The sequence below is a fragment of the Camponotus floridanus genome, unplaced genomic scaffold (genome assembly GCF_003227725.1).
Source record: "Camponotus floridanus strain SB8 unplaced genomic scaffold, Cflo_v7.5 scaffold153, whole genome shotgun sequence".
NCBI classification, from domain to species: Eukaryota; Metazoa; Arthropoda; class Insecta; order Hymenoptera; family Formicidae; genus Camponotus; species Camponotus floridanus.
In genome coordinates, this window is record NW_020229274.1 from 111726 (window position 1) to 135021 (window position 23296).

General features: G+C 31.6%; 1 protein-coding gene across 1 annotated transcript; it reads right to left on the reverse strand.

The window, feature by feature from the left end:
* Nucleotides 1-2968: 2968 nt before the first annotated feature.
* LOC112637337 lies at nucleotides 2969-8169 on the reverse strand. The gene is made up of 8 exons (XM_025406783.1): nucleotides 8111-8169; nucleotides 5743-5801; nucleotides 5454-5604; nucleotides 4984-5247; nucleotides 3868-3942; nucleotides 3562-3776; nucleotides 3203-3362; nucleotides 2969-3114 (listed from the first exon to the last, which is right to left on the reverse strand). Exons 2-8 carry the CDS (start codon nucleotides 5743-5745, stop codon nucleotides 2969-2971), a joined length of 1014 nt encoding a protein of 337 aa, XP_025262568.1. The 5' UTR covers nucleotides 5746-5801; nucleotides 8111-8169.
* Nucleotides 8170-23296: the final 15127 nt, after the last annotated feature.

Genomic DNA, 23296 nt, shown 5'->3' on the forward strand with positions numbered 1-23296 from the left:
CAAAACACTGCATATGAGCCCCATTCCCTTAAAAACACTCCAGTTACAAACATTGTGATAATTCGTATCGACCGAAATTGAAATAAACAGCGTACGTGTGTATTACATGATGTGTGTAAACGCGGACTGAATGTCATTATGAGAGATCAGTACAACAATAGCGTTACTGCAACAATTAAGAATAACCGCTTCGATCATTTCTGCCGATACGAAAGACACGCGAAGTTCATAGAATCAGTTAAGGCGTACATCGAACCGTACTCAAGGAAGAGATTGCGTGATGCATCCAACCAGTTAAGGTAAGATAAGTGCGATTCATCTAACCAGTTAAGGTAAGATAAGTGCGATCATTCAACCAGTAAGGCAAGATAAGTGCGATTCATCCAACCAGTTAAGGCAAGATAAGTGCGATTCATCCAACCAGTTAAGGCAAGATAAGTTGCGATCATCCAACCAGTTAAGGTAAGATAAGTGCGATTCATCCCAACCAGTTAAGGCAAGATAAGTGCGATTCATCCAACCAGTTAAGGTAAGAATAAGTGCGATTCATCCAACCAGTTAAGGTAAGATAAGTGCGATTCATCCAACCAGTTAAGACAAGATAAGTGCGATTCATCCAACCAGTTAAGGCAGATAAGTGCGATTCATCCAACCAGTTAAGGTAAGATAAGTGCGTTCATCCAACCAGTTAAGGCAAGATTAAGTGCGATTCATCCAACCAGTTAAGGCAAATAAGGCGATTCATCCAACCAGTTAAGGTAAGATAAGTGCGATTCATCCAAACCAGTTTAAGACAAATAAGTGCGATTCATCCAACCAGTTAAGGCAAGATAAGTGCGATTCATCCAACCGGGCCATCGTGAAGAAATAACATTTGAAATTACAGAAATGAAAATCAGTAACAATTCCTATGATAGAAAACGACAAAAATAGCAAATTTTCAAAAACACAATATCCGAAACATGTATGCCAATTGACACTACTTTTTTAAGGATAAAATAAATGATAATAATAAATAAGGTAGCGATGATCAAGAAATAAAAAAATTCTATGAAGACTCATAGACAGTGTATCATATGACAACAGGTACAATTACATGTTATTAGTGGACGCAACTGAACGTCATGATGCGAAATCAGTAAGCAATGTCAATGTGCATACAAATTGTTTGTATCACAATTGTTTCATAACTGAGAGTGTTTTTAAGGGAATGGGGCTCATATGTAGTGTTTTGTAAACGTTTCGACATCAGCTACAAGAATCTGTAACAAAAACTGACGAGTTCCATTTGAAATTTTTTACGTTATTTGTATGCAGCTCGTAAGGGTCATTTCAAGGTCATGCCGTCTATGCCACATAATACATCTTTTCATACCATAAAAATTATGTCTAAGACATTTTGTCGAAAAATGAATAGTTTCGGAAATAATTGTTTGCTTCCATACTTTTTCCCCACCCTGTATATATAATATATATATATATGTATATATATATGTATATATATACATATATATATGTATATATATGTATATATATATGTATATATATACATATATATATGTATATATATGTATATAGGTATATATATATATATATATATATATATATATCCCAGCAAACACAGAGATGTAATATATATCTCTCAGAGTTATAACATTATATATCACAAGTAACATAGTTACATAATAAGTAAAATACATGTATGTTACATGTACTGCTAAATGTCAGCAACAAAAGTACTTCTGTGATATATCAGAGATATATATCACTGAACTTTAAATATTATATTTATGTTATATAATCATACCACTATATCACATAACAAATATATTTCAGTTACGGAACATTAGGTAACATATACATTTCAAATGCATAACAATGTATAAATGTGTTACATATAGTTTACTCATATGTAAGGCACACAATAGAGAAAATACTAGGAATAAATATTAATTAAATATTAGAAGTAAGAATTATTTTAAAATAATAAATTCGAAAAAATGTGATATACAAATACAAATTCGAATATAAAAGGCTCTTACTAGTTTATTAGCCTTACTATAATCCTTTATAGCGAATTTATATTTTTATATCAGAAAATTTTTTCGATTTTATTATTTTAAAATATAATTCTTACTCATTATATTTTCTCTATTGTGCGCCTTACATATGAACAAAATGTATGTTGTTACACATTTACACATAGTTATATATGTATATGCATTTGAAATGTTTATGTTACTTAATGTATATCCACATTGCGTGTTTAGGAATTAATAGGTATCATTTAGAGGATTAGCCATATTGTAATGTTATTTTATTCTTAAGTTATTTTTTATATTTTTGGCAAATATTATATAACAGAAATTACATAAATAATTAAAAAATGTATTAAAATCTTATATTAATGTATAGTAATTATATATCACAAGTATATATTTATTTTTTATAAATATTTAACATACATACACTTGAGAAAAAAAGGATAAAATAAAATTTCAAAGATAAATAATAATTTTACAATGTCATGCTGAATATCAAAATATAGTCTGAAGTATCATGAAATTTAACCTACATCATATATATATTTCAGCATTTGCTAAAAAACAAAATTTATTATTTTAGTACTATAAAATTAAAAAAAAATATGCACTCTTGTATATAAATATAAATATATATGTGTGTGTGTGTGTATGTATATAATATATATAAATAAAATAAAGTAATATTTTTTATAAATTCTATAGCAATGGCAAAAATTATTCAAGTTACTAGTCATATATGCATGTGTAAGTGATGTGTACATGTGTGATATGTATATGTAAGATTTGATTTGTTTTGTACTACATTTGTACACACTGCACTTTTTTTTACATTGCACATTTTTCACAGCATTTGAACTCATATTGTTACTTATAAGATAATTATATTAAGAAAAATATTTGAAAATCAATTTTCATTATTTATTTTAATTTTCTTTGTTATCACTTGCGTCTGCTTCATGTCTATATTTTTGTTCTCTTGAAAGCCTTAATTTGCTAAGACGGAACCATTCACTCGCTGCCTTTTGAAAATGTATTTCTTGAAAATTGTAATGCGTTGACAATACTGCATCTTAAAATATTTGTATAAGCAAAAAAATAATATTCACATAAATAAAATATATTTGAAATCAATTGAATAAGCAAATGGAAGTACTTACTTTGAATTACTGTTATTAGTGAAAGATCACAAATCTTGAAATTGTTTCGTTGGCCTAACCAACTGCACTTTGTACCAAGGTGATTTGTAAAAATTCTTTTGAATATTGCTTTTACGTTGTCTGTTCCGTTTGCACCACCAATACGTTTGACATACATTATCTGAAAATATTTATTAATTTTAACTACTAAAGCATTTTTGTAATATACAATAACTGCTTTCGCGACAAAATCAAATTGATCCAGAATAAATAGAAAATTCAATGATATTTCAGATTTGACCAATCACAACGCAGGCTCATTTTATTCTGGATCATTTTGATTCTGTCGCAAAAGCAGCTAATATATCCAAATAACATACAAATGCTTTTTTAACATTCTCGTTTTCCATAGATTGATCAAAATGAATCAATTGATCAATTATTTTTATAGGCAATTGATCTTGTATTATTTGTACTTCCTCTCCATCGGAATCATTTTTTTTCTTTCTATTCTCGAGACATTTCAGTCGGATATCAATACTTTTTACGTACATTTTTATTAACGTACATTCTTGTAGAATTCTTTGTACTTTGTCTGCAATATATATAAAACATGCAAATATATAATAATATATAAAAAGGTAAAATGTAAATATTAATGTAAATATTTGGAAGTTTTTTCTTACTGTAGGTATTTGAGCTGGCATCCGTGACTGGTTTTTGAATACCAGAGGTAACTTCTCTATTTGGACGAATTGGTTCTAAATCACACACACACACACATGCAAACATAATAATATATAAATAAATATATAATACATAATAACATATAAATAACATATATACATACACCATGCAAATATATATATATATATATATATATATATACAGGGTGGGGCATTTATCTTGAGACAAGATAATATCTCGATTGGAGTCGATTATTTTGAAAAAAGTTTTAGACAAAAGTTGTATGGTTTCAAGGGGGACATAAGATGGTGTTACTAGTTTGATCTTGAAGAGCCACCTGAAGGACACGCGAAGGTCAGCTCCAACTTTTTAAATGGGACACCCTATATGCTTTTGCATATTCTTGTAGCTCATCTCAAGAGCTTTCCAAAACACTATAATTAAGTTAGTTTTCATTAAGCACTTTCCAAGTTATGAGGCTTGAAATCATTTTTTAATTTTACATAAACCGTAAAATATCTTGTAAAATATTCATTTTTCGATTATTTTACCTTAATACTTTTATGTACAAAATAATGAGAAAAATCAATTGGTGTAAAGAAAACTCATAGTTGTTTCGAAAAAAAAAATGTAATTTGCAATTAACAATTACATATTTTTTCTTAAAAATAACTATGTCTTTTCTTTACACCAATTGATTCCTCTCATTATTTTGTACATAAAAGTATTAAGGTAAAATAATCGAAAAATGAATATTTTACAAGATATTTTACGGTTTATGTAAAATTAAAAAATGATTTCAAGCCTCATAACTTGGAAAGTACTTAATGAAAACTAACTTAATTATAGTGTTTTGGAAAGCTCTTGAGATGAGTTACAAGAATATGCAAAAGCATATAGGGTGTCCCATTTAAAAAGTTGGAGCTGACCTTCGCGTGTCCTTCAGGTGGCTCTTCAAGATCAAACTATAACACCATCTTATGTCCCCCTTGAAACCATACAACTTTTGTCTAAAACTTTTTTCAAAATAATCGACTGCCAATCGAGATATTATCTTGTCTCAAGATAAATGCCCCACCCTGTATATATATGTATGTATAAGAAATAAAACATACCTTCTATTTCAAAAGCTGGTGGTGTATATGTTGAATTAGACGCTATTACAACAGGAATCTCGTTCAATGTTATGACATTGCTATTCTGATTGTTTTCATTAACTAGTACATCTGTACAAGAAAATTCTCCATTGCAAATATCTGTTGTTGAAGAAGACAGAATAGAGTCCGGTAGCTTGTCATGTGATACATTAAGTGTTGAAATTTTGTAATTTTGCTTAATCACATTGCTTTTCTTATTTAATTGTGGAGGAGGCTTATAACCTGTAATAAAATATTAATATTTAGAAGAAAATTATTTTAGTATTACGTATTATATAACTTTCACTTCTCTATTGTGTTGTAAAATTGTATTTATTTTTATTATTTGAAAAAGTATGCTATAAAATAAAATTTCATCATGACTAAAATTTAATAATTTTGTTATTACTATTTTTAAATGGAACAAACATAATTTCTTTTCTTGTTACATTTTGATTCTAAATCTTCAGAACTTTCATTGTTGTCGCTGGTCAAAACCTTTCTTTTTTTTTTTTCGCTGACCTTTCCCACGAAAAACATTCTCTTCAGTAGAAGTGCAGTTGCTGTTTTCGGCTTTTTTTCTTGCCAGTTGCACAGTTCCTATTGAACATAATAATTTATTTTACGAGAGAATTTATAATTTCTATTTCTATTTCTCAATAAAGAATAATTTCAGTTAAACATAGGAAAATTTACTATAATAGTTTGCACAATTATTCATAACAGTAAAATATATACCATAAAATCCTTCAACCTCTACGTCATAAATTTCCCATGTTGTTGGATCAGGTGTTACGCTGTAATTAATATATTGTGATACATTTTTAACTTTGGCCACCAGCATTTATTTTTTTCTTCAGTGAGCCATGATGATGGTATCTCTGAGTAATCATTGCTTTTTATAAAATGCACTACAGCATAGGAAACCATATTTCTTCTTATATTTTCTATAGCATACCACAAACATAAATTCCAAAATTTCTATATTAGTGTGCATATTTTAGTGTGAATAATGATAATAAGTATATTATATTAATAAGTGTATTATATATTAATAAAAATTATGTATAAAAGGCAATATTACAAGATCTCCAGATTCTGTTTCAATAACGACATTCTTTTCACGCACTTGATTTATATTTACTGAATTGATAGCAAACATGTCAGTTTTAGATATCAGAAGAATAGATAAATTGATAGAGTTACAAGGCGTATTAAAGAAAGATTTCCATTTTGTAACACATTTACCAGAGAAGGAAATATGATTTTGATATAAAATTTTTTCCACAAAGATTACTGATCCATCATGTAGAAAACAACAATTGTCAAATTCTTTTGTAGATAAACTAAATCCTGCAAATTCTATTTTCTCGATCATGTCATTTTGTGCATGTTTAAAATGAATAATGGGATATACTTTTATTTCATTTTTTTTTACTATTTGTGCTGTTTCATGTAATCTGTTGAATACTTGTTCTAAATAATTTTTTCCTATATATATTTTACTCTTTAATTTATATAAATAATTTTCAAATTTAAATGCACTAAATGAATCCAATGGACCAAACAAGGCCACATCATTTGAAAGATGTATAAGATTGTGTACATTATATGAAATGTGTTGCACACCATATAATTCACCATAATTTTTTACAAAATAAATTAATAATTCCTGTGCATATGATCGGTGACTAATACACATATGTGTATGACAAAGTATTCTAATTGATACACTTAAGCATAGAAAATGTTCATAAACACGTTTTGACAAAACATCTTTTAATAATACTGGTCCTGTATAAAGTATAAACAAACGGAACTCCGTAGCTTTCCATCTATCGATTTCAAATAAGCTTCGAGGGTATCTAGCGAATTCTAATGGTATAAATTTTTTCATATTTTTGTATGTATCTGAAGTACTTTGTAGTAAGTGTGATTTTATTCGAACATGCATTTTGCCTCGTACCCAGAATTGCAATAATCTTTTCATAATTCCTAAGCATACTAAATGCATGTAATCCAAGGGTAATTGCGATACCAAACCGATGCCTGTATTTTCAAGAATAGATGATATACGATGATGCTCAGGTTGCATTCTGTTTTTAAATGACATATCTGTTCGAAGAGAGCATTTGTACTCTAGAAAAACAACCCTATTTTCAATAAAGTTACCTTCGCATATACATTTTGTACAGCCAAAATATCCTGTATGATTTTTTATTCCAGCGATAAAAGCTCTTGCTGGTGCATCGCACACAAAAGCATTTATTTTTACAGGAATAAGTTTTTCATCTATAAATATACCACACTGATTCTTTATAAGCAACATATCTAAAACTAATGGCTGTAAGAAAATATTTACATTTTCTGGTTTTTTGGTACCATAATAAATTCCAACTGTGAATGGCTCAGTATACAAGGCATTATCCACTAGAGCAGCTAAAATAGGCCAAAATTGCCCAGAAGAACTTTTGGATACAGGTAATCCATCTATATTAAAATTTAAACATATTTCTTGCGGTAAATTAACATAATGTTTGTATATAGAAGCTCTGATGCCTTTTTCTAAACCAAAATGTATATATTTGCCCTCTTCGAAAATATGTGTAATATTCGACTGTATATTTCGTGGTGTTTTCATTAAAGATCTGAAATCTTTTGGCAAACTTTTATGATGTTCGTACTTTTTCAAAATTTTTAGAAGATCATTTGCTGCTGCATGACTTATATTATATTTTAAAATCCAAAAACGTATATCATATGTAATATCATGTGTCGAATCATTTTGCATTTTTACGGTAAAATTTTCGTCGCTTTCGATATCACTTAACGATTCGAAATTACTGTAATCACTTTTAGATTCAATACCATCATTATTAAGATTCGGTATAAAAGCAGCATCATTATTAACAATACTATTTGTCGATGCATTTAATAATTCACTGCATCTTGTGAGGTTAACCTCTTCATTTGTTAGGTTAACAATACGTCTACGCTGTTGGCGAACTGATAAATCACAAAAATCTTTTCTTTTCGACATTTTTACGCACTTTAAGATTATTATTATTAGTATAGTATAATAAGTTATTTAAAATTTATATTTTACCTCAGATATATTTTGCAATCATGTGCGCGATACTTGTGAATAACTTTTAATGCGACACTACGACTGCACAAACGCACAATTCGTTCTATCACGGCCAATTTAAATATCACTTATATATATCAGCTACAAATACGATACATATCGTTACACAGTTAATGATACGTATCAAATAGTAGTACATTTACGTATCTTTTATATGCTATTTTTACATATATGAAATGTATTAAACAGAACACATTTATGTGTCATATACATAAATTAGTTACATATCAATGATACTTCCCAGATACTTTCTGGTTATATAACAAGAAATATCAGTTACATGTGTGTTTGCTGGGATATATACCCTGTATACACACTACCGCTCAAAAGTATTTGCCCACCTAAGATACTTGTGCTCTAATGGCTAGGAATAAATAAAACAATGTAATAATCTTATGAAAAGTATTCATATATAATAAACTAAAATTGTAAGAACAAATTGTACACTTAACTTAACTTATACATTAAACTTTTGATTCATCTATATGCTATTTATCTATATGCTTTTATTTTTGATTACGGCTTCACAAAATCTTGGCAGTCTTCTTATTAATTTTTCTAGCGTTTCTCTGAATATTTGCTGCCTCTCTTCTTATAGAATTCTCCACAAGTCCTCTCGGGATGTAGGACAAGATTTTCGCACCTGTCTATCCAATTCATCCCACAATAATTCAATCGGATTAAGATCAGGTTAGGATTAGGATTGCAGGGGTCATACCATAACTTTTAAAACGTGTTGCCTTTTCAAATGTTCTAAAAATGTTTTACACAGTTTTGATGTGTGTTTGGGGTCATTATCATGTTGAAAAATAAAGTTTGTTCCAATTAACCGAGTGCTAGAAGGAACAACATATTCTTCTATGATTTTTGTGTATCCTTCTTTTCGGAGAATTCCCTCTATTTTAATCAAATCATCCACTACAGATCCACTGAAACATCCCCACACCATGACAGAATCTCCACCGTGTTTGACAGAAGCCACTGTGCAGCCGTCAGCTACCCTCTCATTAGAATATCGGCGAACGAAGACACGTCTCTTAGTCTCAAAAATTTCAAATTTGGATTCATCACTCCAAAGAACCTTGTTCCAGTCTTCAATTGTCCAATCTTTGTGTTGTTGAGCCCAATTAAGTCTTTTCTTCTTATTTGCAGTCTTCAATAGCGGTTTTGATACGGCTAAACATCCTTTAAGGCCTGCATCTAGAAGTCGTCTTTTTACAGTGGATAAACTAATAAATAGGTTTATTGCGGCTCTCATTGATTTGTGCTGTTATTTCAGGAGCGGTAAGGCGTCTATTACGTTTGCTTTTTATTATAATATTTAAATCATCCCTTGAATTCGTTATTCTTGGTCTGCCTTGGCGAGGATTATTGGTAACTTTGCCTTGAGTAGTAAATTTCTTCACATTGTAGTCAACAGTTCGTCTTAATATCTTCAAATCTTTTGCGATTTGACGATTGCTGTTTCCGGCCTTATGAAGCCCGATAATAATTCCTCTCGTCTCTACCGGTAATTCCTTTGTTTTGCCCATTTTGGTAAATTGAGGGAAAAAAAGTCTTTATAAAAAGAGAGTATTTTAGACAGTTATGATTTTTAGTCAAGTGAACAGATAATTAAAGCAAAGTTGTATTATACGTCTTATTTCTGTATGCCAAACTACCAAATAAAAGAAGATCGAAATAATCAAGTGCCTGTCGCGGGTAAAACATAAGTACACTGCGTGACAACGATTCGTTCCGTGGCGCCTCTCGCGGGGCAAGGGGAACGTAGACATATATCATAGCGCCATCAGCCGGCAGCGGCCAACTAGTTCTGATTTATCGATCTAATTACCGATCGCTACAAAATAATACTCTGGGTCGATAATGGACAGAGTTGATAATACACACGCGCGGTTTAATTATACGAAAATAAATCATTAATATAAAGAAGCAGGAAAGAAATAAATGATACGTTAAAATACAATGTTTTTTAAAAATTTTTAAATGAAATTTCCTCACGAATGTTCCAACGTTAAATAAATTATGGCTCCGAAAAGAATCGTTTTAATCAATGGTTTAGAAAAAAAATTATTTAATAAATTCAGTCTACCATTCTATTCTAGCATTCAATCTACTACGAATAATGTTAATTACACGGTGGCTATCTTCTTATATATTAACTTTTACATCTCTTTATTCTATATAAAAACAAATGAACATCATTATGAAAAGACACTCGCCAGGACCGATGTTCAATTGTTTTTTATCAAGTCTTCTTTACTCAACAATGGCACTTAGCGATTTTACTCGTGGTCGGATCGTAGGTTTGTGGGAAGGAGGTATGAGTGTGAATGACATTGCTGATCGTATTGAATGTAATGAGAGAACGGTGAGAAAATTAATTAATCGGTGGCAGGAAGAAGGTCGCGATCTTATAGACAGACGTAAAAACAACCGTGGACGGCGATCTACATCTGTTGAAGAAAATATATCTTTAGTCAGACAGGTAGATGAAAATCCTTTTCTTCCGGTCTCGCACTCTGTAAAGGATTTAAATTTACAGATAAGTAGTAGAACAGCGCAAAGGCGTTTGCACGAAGCGAATGTGCACTGTTATCATCCTGCACGTAAAATTCCATTAACGAATCGACATCGCGATAATCGTATCGCTTTTGCGCTGCATTAATTAAACACTATCTGGGTTGACGAGAAAGTATTTTGTTCGGCAGATGATCGACGTCTGTTTGTCTGGAGACCTGAAGATCATCGATTAAATGAAAAATATGTGCTTCCTTATGGAAAGAGTGGGCGCATTACTTGTGCTATGTGGGGGTGGATTAGCTGTCATTGTCCGGGAGAACTAGTCGAAGTGTCATCGCATATGGACGCCATCGAATATATAGATATTCTGGAGAACATTTTGCTGCCAAGTGTTCGCAGAATCTATAGTGAAGACGATATGCCGACATTTCGACTAGTTCAGGATAATAGTCCAGTGCACACCGCCGGCATAGTACAGGAATGGTTTGCTCAACACCCAGAAATTGAAGTCCTTAATTGGCCAGCGAAATCTCCGGATCTCAATTTAATTGAAAATACTTAGGCAGCAATCGTAAATTCGTGGGATCCTGGCCATGAAAGAACTAAAGCACAATTAATTATGCATGCAAAGAATGCGTGGGAAAATCTCAGGCAGAAGCCTGAACTTTTCACAAACCTACGTGAATCCATTGAGAAAAGGCTAAATCAAGTTGAGCAAATGGGTGGTGGACTGATTACTAAACAGTTCTTTTTAGAGCTAGTAAGTAAACGGTTCTTTTCAGAGCCACCATTTATTTAACATTGGAACATTCGTGCGGAAATTTCATTTAAAAATTTTTAAAAAACATTGTATTTTAATGTATCATTCATTCTTTTCCCAGACAGCACAGGACATCCTATGGACATTCATTTTATGTCCATTTTACGTCCGTACGTCCATGGACATGAAATGACTGTTCATCGTACATCCGATTCGGGACATCCGTTAACGGCCAATATTTGGACGTCCACAAAATGTCCGATCTTGGACATCAAAGTTTCGCGCGAGCACGCAAGGATGTGTTAGTTCGTTCGTTTACCGCTATGCGACGTGCGATGCGCTATCTTTCTCGTATTTAAGTTTTAGTTATAAGAATTATATAAAGTTTGCAAAGAGTAACAAATAAGATTAAAAATATACTGTTCAATTTAATTTGTGATCTCAATACAAGAGTTTCAGATATTAAATTGATTTTATAAGTCGTACAAGTAAATGTCCGGCAAATAAACGAAAATAATCCGGTACTTATTTAAACTTGCTTGTTGCACTTTACATTTTAAATTACCTATTTAAAATGTAGAGTGCAATAAGCAAGTATAAATATAAATAAAATTTTTACATGAATTTTATGTAAAGTTTTATATGAAATAGATAAATTATACTATTTTATTATATTATTTAATTTTGTTGGGCCAAAGAATTTTTTATGTTTTAAATGTTATGAAGGATACATAATGCTATTTATTTATGTATAATAAAGAACAATTTTTTATATATGATTAAATTAGGTCAAAATCCATACATAATTATATCTACACAATTATACATAATTAAATATAAATTTTTTTCTGAGTTTATGAATTTTTGATATTTATTCCAATAATAATTTGAAAGAGTAAGACACTGAAAATGATGTCCATTTTAAGTCCTTTTTTGGATTGTTTTTTGGACATCCGAAGTAGTGAATAACCGACGTCTTATGGATGTCCAATGGATATCCGTCGGACTTAATTCAGACATCTTATGGACGTCCAAACTCGAATGTCCATTGGACGTCCATAGGAGTTCCATGTGCTATCTGGGTTCCTGCCTCCTTATATTAATGATTTATTCTCGTATAATTAAACCGCGCGTGTGTATTACCAACTCTGTCCATTATCGACCCAGAGTATTATTTTGTAGCGATCGGTAATTAGATCGATAAATCAGGACTAGTTGGCCGCTGCCGGCTGATGGCGCTATGATATGTCTACGTTCCCCTTGCCCCGCGAGAGGGGCCAGGGAACGAATCGTTGTCGCACAGTGTACATTAATTCCAAGAAATGAATCATAGGCACTATCTTTAGTTTCGTGGTTAACTATTGGTAAATATCAAATCTTATTCAACATAACATCTATTGATAAGTATGATATATGTATACATAAACAATAAATATTGATGAAGTCATAATAGAGACTTTTGTTTTAAAATTTTTGATAAAATTTACAGTGGGCAAATACTTTTGAGCGGTAGTGTGTGTGTGTGTGTGTGTGTGTGTGTGTGTGTGTGTGTGTGTGCGTGTGCGTGTGCGTGTGCGTGTGCGTGTGCGTGTGCGTGTGCGTGTGCGTGTGCGTGTGCGTGTGCGTGTGCGTGTGCGTGTGCGTGTGCGTGTGCGTGTGGTGTGTGTGTGTGTGTGTGTGTGTGTGTGTGTGTGTGTGTGTGTGTGTGTGTGTGTGTACAAAGTGTCCCAAAAGTCCCGGACCGGTCGAATATTTCATAAACTATACACTTTAGAAACAAATATTTCAAACAAAAGTTGTATGGCTTGAAGGGGGCCATCAGATAGTGGCAATGATTTGACATGGGAGAATCATTTGAAAGTCACGTGAAGATCACCGTCAATTTCTTAAATGGAACTCCTTATTTTTTATTACACATTCTTGTAGCTTATCTCGAGAGCTTTCCAAAACACTATAATAAAGTATTTCTTCATTGAGTATTTTTCGAGTTATGAGGCTTGAAATCATTTCTTAATTTTACATAAACCATAAAATATCTAGTAAAATATTCATTTTTCGATTATCTTATTTTAATGTTTTTATGTACGAAATAATGAGAGGAATCAATTGGTGTAATAAAAACATACAGTTGTTTTTAAGAAAAAATATAAAATTGTTAATTGCAAATTACAGAGGCAGCGTTCTCATTATCTTCTGGCCTCTGTACTCTCGCTCTAGGATTTTTGAATGCTTTGCTTGCTTCTAACTCAAGGATTGGAAAGATCGTGTCCCGTCGTATCGTCGAGGGTCTGTTTTATACCGCGTTAATTGCCCGCGTCGGCGTACAGCGGTAATTACCCCCACCGGGCGGCGGTAAAACAGTCGGTACTGATCGGGTCCGCCCGGGGAGGTTCGGGGTACGTAAACAATATTCTTATTGTTTTCCTGTTTATTGTTCGTCTTAAAAAATGGGCGCTTCGCGCCTTTGCCCTTGCCCGACCGATGTTCGTCGGGCGACAGCTTCCGGCCGGTGTTCGCCGGGAAACGATGTATTTCGGGGTGCATCGTTACAAATTTATTTATTTCGTATAAAATTAAACATTTTATTTATATTTAGATGCGTATTGAACATGCATTTTAAAGATAGATAATGAACGGATTATTTTCGTTTATTGGCCGGACATTTACTTGTCCTATTTATAAACTCTAACAGCACATGTAGATACTGAAAATGTTTGAAGAATATCGCAAAAGTACAATGCATATATGCTCAGAACATTCGAAATACATACTATGATATATTAACAAGAGGAGTTTCAACCCTTGAGGTCATCGATTTTGTCGAACTTTGACAAGTATGTAGTTCATATAGTAGTAATACTACTATACCAGTAATACTACGTATACCATTCGGAGACGATACGCTTCTCAAGTATTAACGAGAAATCGCGGTGCAAATTTTAGCACGCTCCTTTAGTACTGATGCACTAAAACCTTTTTTCGAATCACGGCGTGGCGTAGCGAACTAGACATTAGGCTATAAATGGGAAGGTTCGTATCCTGTCAGTTTTGTAATTTTTTTTCTTTTTTTCATTTTCTATATTATTATAAATTATATTACAATATATTTTTTATTATTATTATTGTTTTTTATTACAAAAACGCTTTAAATTATTATATTGAAAATCGCCAGTTTTATTGAAAAAATATTTTATGCATAGTATTTAAATTATAAAAGAATTTTTTTTATAATAAAAAACAATAATAATAATGATAAATATATTGGTAGTCTCCTATAATTTCTTTTGCTACTGGTTTCATTTTTTTGTAAAGAGCATTGGAAAAAATTTTATATATTACATTTAGGAGAGAGATACCGCGGTAATTTTTGCTCTCTTGTCTCCTTTCTTGTGAATAAGGAAAAGAATGCATGATTGCCAGTCCTCTGGATTCTGAAGATCAAACTGAAGAGATAAGTCGTTGAATCTCCGTTATAAGTAGTTCAGTTCCACTAACAATAAGTTTGATTAGCTCGATTATAATATCGTCTTCCCCGCCTGCTCTACTGTTGTTCATTTTTCTTATGATTTCTCATATTTCGCCTACATCTGGTGCAGAGTCATCTTTCACTTTCTCAGTATAGGTTCTATCATCTAATTATCCTGATCTTCCTTCTCTGATGGTGCGCCTAAGTTAAGTGTAAGCTGGAAGTGTTCTCTCCATCGTTGTAGAATTTCTCTTTCTTCTTCTAGAACGTTCCCGTTTATGTCTCGACATATGTTTAGTCTGGGTTGGAAGGATGAGCTGTGGAATTTTATGTCTGTATATAACTTTTTAAGGTTGTTCTGAGAGTGACCAAATTGTATTTCAGAGATTTTTAAATTTATAAATTCTCTTTTCTTTCTTCTAATCAACTTTTTGGCCACTGTCCTCAGTTCTTTATATTGCTGTTGGTTTCTTCGCGTATTTCTGATTAAGACTTTGTTTCTAGCTTCGATTTTTCGCATATTGTGGCTTCTACATTCTTCGTCGTACCATTCTTTCTCCTTCTTGCTCTTCCTCTTTTCAATAGTTTCCCTCGCTGCTTCTCTTATTGCAAATTGCATTCTCTTCCAATGCGAGTTTAAAATCATGTTTTCTTCCTCTTGACCTCTTGATTTTAGTTTCATTATCAGTAAGGCTTGGTATCGTGCTTGTATTTTTTCGATTGTCAGCTTTTCAATACTCCATATCATTCGTTTATATTGTCTTCGCCAAGTGTTGAAAACCTTTGTCCTACAAGGGAAGTGTCACAACTGTCCGAAACCGATTTGATTCTCCTTCAAATATGTTGTTAAATATACAAATCTAAAAGACACGTATTTTTTTGTATGTGCGGATTTTGAGTTTTAAGGAGTGAAACTCCCCTTTGAAGAAAAACGGTATTTTTCTTTAGAATCGAATACTTGCTAAACTATAAGAATTAAAGAAAAAAAACATGCAACAAATTTTAATGGCTTGAAGAGTACTTTAAAGTTATATGAACAAAATTTTTTAATTTTTATTTTATTTTTTTTAAACCATTACTTAATTTTTTTTTCAAAATTAAAATTTTTCTATCCAATTTAAAGCTTATTTTTTTCCAAATTCAACCATGTGTAACAAAATTATGTTACGAAATATCATTTTTGAAAATTAGTTATAAACGCTCCCCGTATATACACTCATCCGTGCTATATGCGTAAGTAATTACCGTCGAACAATAAGATATATAAAAAATGTTTATGTATAATATTTATTTATGTTTTCTATGTATTTATAACTACATATTGTACATATTTAGATTTAAAAAAATATATTTGTATTTTATTCACTCATTATACATTACAATAATGATATTCGACAAAAAAATGTTTCAAGCATAATGACTTCTTGCACCAAGAACATCTTACTACGGCTATATTATTGTAATCTTCGATATCACATTTTGTTGAAGTTTCGTCAAAACTAAAGTGTACTGGATTTTCAAATTCGTCTGGTCTTTCATTCGTATAACCACTTTTAAACCACGAATATTTAAATAAGCTTTGATATCGTGGGGATGACAATTGATTGTGTATCAAAGATTGTAATTTTATCATATTATTTCGTTCATGTAAATTTATATTACTTTCCAACAGTAAAACTGTATCTGAAAATCTTTTAGCAACATTTTTCCAAATTCTGAATCCATAAACACTAATGGTTGTATTTTCCTTGTAGTTCCTTTCGGTATTATAGTAGTAATATGTCTTTCTGGAGGTGTTAAATCTGAAATAATATTGGGGCAATGTCCAGTCCATGAATCGATAAGAAGAACGCTATTAGGACCAATGTTTGCAAAATAAGTTTCTTCTAACCACATTCTAAAATGATCTGTAAAAAATATAAATGTTAATTTAATAATTTTTTATGACTCTTATAAAAGTGTTAAATGAAATAAGTGTGTTAAAGAAAGTAATTATAAAAGGGAAATCCTGATGTCATTTTACCAGATTTCGATGCTTTTACAATAACATTTTCTGGTTTAAACAAATTTTCTTCTACTCTTGATCCAAATTTACCATTAGCTTCTTTTAATACAATAAATAAAGATGACAATTGCCATTAAAGGATATGGTTGTATCGTATATGAATGGGTTGTTGATGATATAGGTTGCACGACACGTTTTATTTTCTTTTCTCCCTGGTTAGACAATGATCTTCCAGAATGAATTTCCAATTGGAAACCACTTTGATCTGAATTGTAAATATTTTCAGATCCAAACTGTTCAATAAGAGGTTTTACTCTTCCAGAAAATCATTAGCTGATTGTTGCAAATCAGCAGAATCTTCTAATGTTCTTTTAGTGACAAACTTCGTAACTTTTCTTGAAACAATTCGGTGAGACTTCTTGAATCTTGCTATCCAATTGTGAGATGCCTTAAATATAGGATTTAAATTTTCTATTTCTTCTTGAGCTTGTAAAGCCCATCTTTTTAAATCAATATCATGAACCATGAATCCTGATTCAATAGCTGCAGTAAATTTATCATGTGTAAATTTGGAGATGTAAGATAATTTTTCTATACGACTTCCACCTGATTGTATTTGTTTTTCTCATCGCCTTAATTGACGTTCAGATGAAACTCTTCTAAATTTACTTTGTACTACTTTTAGAGAACAATTCCTTTTTTTATCATTATTGTTTTCATCAGTGTCCCGATGTCGCCAATACTCAAGAGCTCGTCTTTTATAAGAACTATCAAAATTTGTATCATCATTTGAACAATGAGGATGAGAATTTATATTAAATTATCTTTATGCCATGCTTCTTCGTTATCTTCAATTATTTCAAAATTATGTAATTTATAAGGTTCTTCATAATCGAGATATATTCCTTCCGTTACTTGGAAGTACCAACCCATTATAATGAAACACACTATCTAGCAATATTTTTTTTTATGTTTTCCTTTAATTCCACTTCTGCTTCAATTATTGGCATTTCTGTTAGATATATTGAATTTATTGACATCAATAAAAGTCTAACAACGTTAAGCGGATTGATAATCGTATTCAAAGACACACAGTTAAATGTGTTAAATTTTGCTTTCTATTGCAATAGAAAAACAGTTTACACAGATATTATTACAACGAAAAGACTACATTGATTGTGAGAATTATGCTGCTACATGAACAATTTATATTAACTTATCAGAAACACGTAATTACATAATCTTATCTTATCATTCATTTTCAACGTGAGATATAAAATTTGTTTATGCCAGATATTGGGACATGTATTTATTCGCAAAAATTCAATTGTAAAAATTATAACTTATCTGGAACACGTACACATAATCTTATCTTATTATTCATTTAACGTAAGATATAAAATTTGTTTATGCCAAATATTGCAACATGTATTCGCAAGATTCAATTGTAAAATAGTTTTAGTATAGGTAGGTAAATTTAGAAAAAAATTGTTTTTAATTTTTATAGAAGAAATTAAATTATATTAAAGAAATAATAAAAGACCTGGGGGTATATTTAGAAAAATTCTTATTAATAATATTTAAAAATTTTTTTAAAAATTTAAATATATACAATACGTAGTTATAAATACATAGAAAACATAAATAAAAATTATACATAAATATTATATTTTTTATACATCTTATTGTTCGACGGCAATTACTTACATAGCATGGATAAGCGTATATATGAGAGCGTTTATAATCAATTTTCAAAAATGATATTTTGTAACATAACTTTATTACACATGGTTGAATTTGGAAAAAAATAAGCTTTAAATTAGGTAGAAAAATTTTAATTTTGAAAAAAAAAAAATTAAGTGGTGGGGATTTTTAAAAAAAGAAAATAAAAATAAAAAAAGTTTGTTTATATAACTTTAAAGTACTCTTCAAGCCATTAAAATTTGTTGCACGTTTTTTTCTTTAATTCCTATAGTTTAGCAGATATTCGATTCTAAAGAAAAATACCGTTTTTCTTCAAAAGGGTGTTTTACCCCTTAAAACTCAAAATCCACACATATAATAAAATACGTGTCTTTTATTAGGTGTGTGAATTAATTCGGTCCGTTTTTTTCTTCCAAAAAAGGACTTTAGTGTGAAAAAACATGAAAAAGTATAGTAATCAAAGTATTTGCCATCGTTTGCTATTATTTTATCCCATCTGTATGGCAGTTGTATTCCGTGATGGAAAAACGACTCGTCCTTCGAAGCGATCTATTCATTGAGCCATTTCTCTATTTCTTCATAATTGTTGAAGTGCTGGTCCGAAAGCCCGTGTGCCATCAATCTGAACAAGTGATAATCGAATGGAGCAATGTCTGGTGAATACGGGTGAGATAAAACGTTCCAGCCAAGTGCTTCCAAGGTGGCCTTCACAATCTTTCCAACATGTGGCCGAGCGTTAGGAGTCGTGCTGGAAGATCACTTTGTCGTGTCTCTTTGCATATTCCGGCTGCTTATTCTTCAATGCGTTGTTAAAAGAATCAATTGTTGTTAATAAAGTTTGGCAGTGATGGTTTGGCTCTGTTTTAATAACTCATGATGCACTACACCCTTCTGGTCCCACCATATACAGAGCATTACTTTCTTGCCGTGTAATATTCCGCTTTGGTGTCGATGTGGATGGTTTTCCTGGTCGCAAATGGATTTCCTTCGTTTGGGATTATCAAATATATCCACTTTTCGTCTCCAGTTACAATACGATGCAAAAAACCTTTTCTTATTTGCTTGGCAAGCAAGATTTTAGACATGGCTTTTCGCCTCTCGATGTCTCTTTCTTTCAGTTCGTATGACACCTATCTTCCTTCTTTGTAAATCTTTCCCATGGCTGCCAAACGCACAGAAATTGTTGATCGATCAACAATTGTGCGAGCTCACGTTGCGATTGACATGAATCTTTATCGATTAACGCCTGCAATTCGTCGTCCTCGAACTTCTTCGGTTGACCTGGACGAGGTTTGTTATCGACATTGAAATCATCACTTTTGAAACGTCGAAATCATTCTCTGCATGATTTATCGGTGGGAGCACTTTCATCATAAGCTTCTACGAGCATTTGATGAGGTTCAGCGGCTGATTTCTTCAAATGAAAACAGAAAATGAGAACTTTCCGGAAATTATGTTTTTTAGGCTCGAATTTCGACATTTTCGAATCAGATAAACACAATGTAATTGTTACAAACTCAAATGTTTATCAACTGAATATTATTGCCAGATATCAATACTAAATCATAAAGTCTGTTGCAGACATTAGAGATTAGAAAATTACATAGTACAGCAATTGACCGCCAGATGGATCGAATTAATTCTCACATAATAGATTTGTGTATTTAACAACATATTTGAAGGAGGACCAAATCGGTTCCGAACAGTTGTGACACTTCCCTTTTAATCTAACCAAGAAATGATCAGAGTCCCAGTTGACTCCATGATAACTTTTGCTGTCCTTGAGGAGACGGAGTCTCCTATACACAAGAGCATGGTCAATTTGATTAGCACCTCTTTCATCTGAAATTGGCTGTTTATGAATATCTTTGTGCTGAAAGGAGACACTGCTAATCCACATGTTTTGACAAGCAGCAAACTCACATACTCTCATTCCATTGTCATTTGTATGTTCGTGTAGTGAGTGCCTACCGGCTACCTTATTAATGAAGGTCTCTTTTCCTATCTTGGCGTTGTAGTCACCTAAAGATCAGTATGTCATGTTTGCTAACCTATCACTAATCTTAGTCAGATCATCGTAAAATTTATTCTTTACTTCGTCATCGCTATCTTCCGTGGGAACATATATTGGTAGCATGGAGATATTTTGGAATTTACCTTTGATCCTCAGCCTATAGATTCTATCATTAACCAATTTAAATAGTAGGACGCTCTTTCTTATTTTTCCATTTATGTAAAAGCCTGTGCCTTTCTAGCCAGGTTCCTCTGCACCACTATTGAATATTGAGTATTTTCTTTTCCTCAGCTCTCCCTGAGTTCTCCTTTCCTGATCTAGTTTCCTGAAGCGCGGCCGCACAATCCATATCTCTCCATTTCTCCCGCCACCTCAGCCATTTTTCCAGGTTGAAGTAAGGTTCGAACATTCCAGAATCCAATGAGCAAATCGTGTTCCTTTAAACTTCGCTTGTGTCGTGACCGTTTTCCATATCCATCCGAAGATCCATATCCCTCGTATTGCACTTTCGTAACAATTTTTTTTTGTTGAGTTTTTCTGGCATTAGGTTGTTAACCTCATGCCCAACCTGTAAAGGGAGGATCTCTCACCTGCCTAATCAGATCCCTTCGTATCCATCGGGGTTATTTCCCGGTCTCAAATTCAGGGTTGACAGCACCACCACGGGAAGGTTAGGCATAGGAGATTGAAAGCGAGAGGTGCGAGACATCATTTCCGTAAATTACTCATTGAATTACACGTCACTCCCCTTTTGGTGCCAGTCCATTACATTTATTTCACCAAAAATTAAGTACGAGTTTAGTGACGTGCGGCAAAATGAGGAAACACATGCAATATTATAGAATATTCTGAAAATATACGAGAAAGATACTAATACGAGATATGCAAAGTATATTTTGAGAATATATGAAAAATAATATACAACAAGAGATGTTATGGGATTATTCTCAGTATATTACATCTGTAACTTATATTTACAGTATGAGTATAGAATATTCGAATGATATCATGTGCTGTTAGGGAAATTGATTTAATATCTGAAGCTCTTCTATTGAAAATATCAGAAATTAGTTTGAAGTAATACTTTTGATTTTATCTGTCGTCTTTTCCAAGCTTTATATAATTCTCATGGCTAAAACTCAAGTACAAGAAAAAGAGCGCACCATAGCGGTAAACGAACGAACCAGCGCGATTACTGATTTTATAGAAATTTTACTTCCACTGACTATAATTATTAATGAGATATAAGATAAAGTAACAAAAAATAATATTTACAAATATTAGGAAAAATAATTAATAAAAAACATAATTTGTTTAGATAAAAATTGTTTAATGTATTTTATTTATTTTTTTTAATAATTATATTAACAAGAGCTACCACAATTTTACGAAATACAATTAGGTATAATAAATTTAGCTATCTTTAATTTTAATTAAAAAATTAAAGGTTTTTTAATATAATAATTAACATATATTATAAATTATGTAAAAAAACTTTATCATCAAAGAAAATCTTTTTAGTATTAAAATTTTGTTAATTATAGAAGTATTTAGAATTTATTAAAAGTTTTTAATAAAAATTTAAATTTTGTGTAAAAATTTTTGAAATGCTAAAAATAAAATATAGAATACTACAAATTTTCAATATATTCTAAAAATAGGTGAGAATTTGAAATACTATAAATACTTAGAAATTACATTTTTACTTTATGTTAAGAGAAATGTGTATATACATATATCTATCATACATCCATAATCGACGTCTAATTGATATCCATGATGGATTTACAAATGATATCTACTATGGAGATAATAGGTTTGTTCGCGTCGCATACTCCAATGTACTCCAGAGAGCACTTGGATCACAAGTAAGATGGCGGTTAGAGCAGATGAGTTCATGTGCACCAACGACATGTTTAGTGACACGAACGGACTTGAGGCACTTCTCCTTCTTTTTTTGCTTCCAACCAATCGCACATTACAGTATTATGACAACCTCTTGATGCTTTTACTGATTTCAATGGGTGCGTTCCGTTTCACGCATTGAACGCATAGATCACACTCAATGCGCTGCGCATTGATATCGTTCCGTTTCGTTAATGCGCTTAATGCGCGCTTAGAAACGGAATGATTCATCATGCGTTTGATGCAAATAAAAATGGATGCTCAGAAAACCATAAATAATCAGAAATTAGCTAACGTATTATTATTAATATACAATTATTTTAATAACGAAATTATCAGCAGTAGTGAATCTAGTGATAGAAAACGAAGATGAAGATATAATTTTAAATTTAGAATTAGAAATACTATATGTAATATTATTTGTTAATGAAACGCGTGGAGAGATATTTGTGGAAAAACTGACAAATTATGTAGAGCGAGTTATTCCTGATTATTCAAGAATAGTATTTAAACAACATTTTCGGTGAGTAATAATTATATATAATTATATATTTTTATAGAGAGACAACACACCATAGGAAGACTTTTATTTTTCGCGGGCATATCAACTTACACATCAAACGCTTCATGTTTGAGCTGTGGTAGCTGATGCAGAGCTGATGCGCGAGAAGTGGTGGAGATTTAGGGAATTCTGTGCGCTATCGATGCGCGCATTGATTGAAACGGAAAGATTCTCTATGTTATCTATGCGCATTATTCGTAAAACG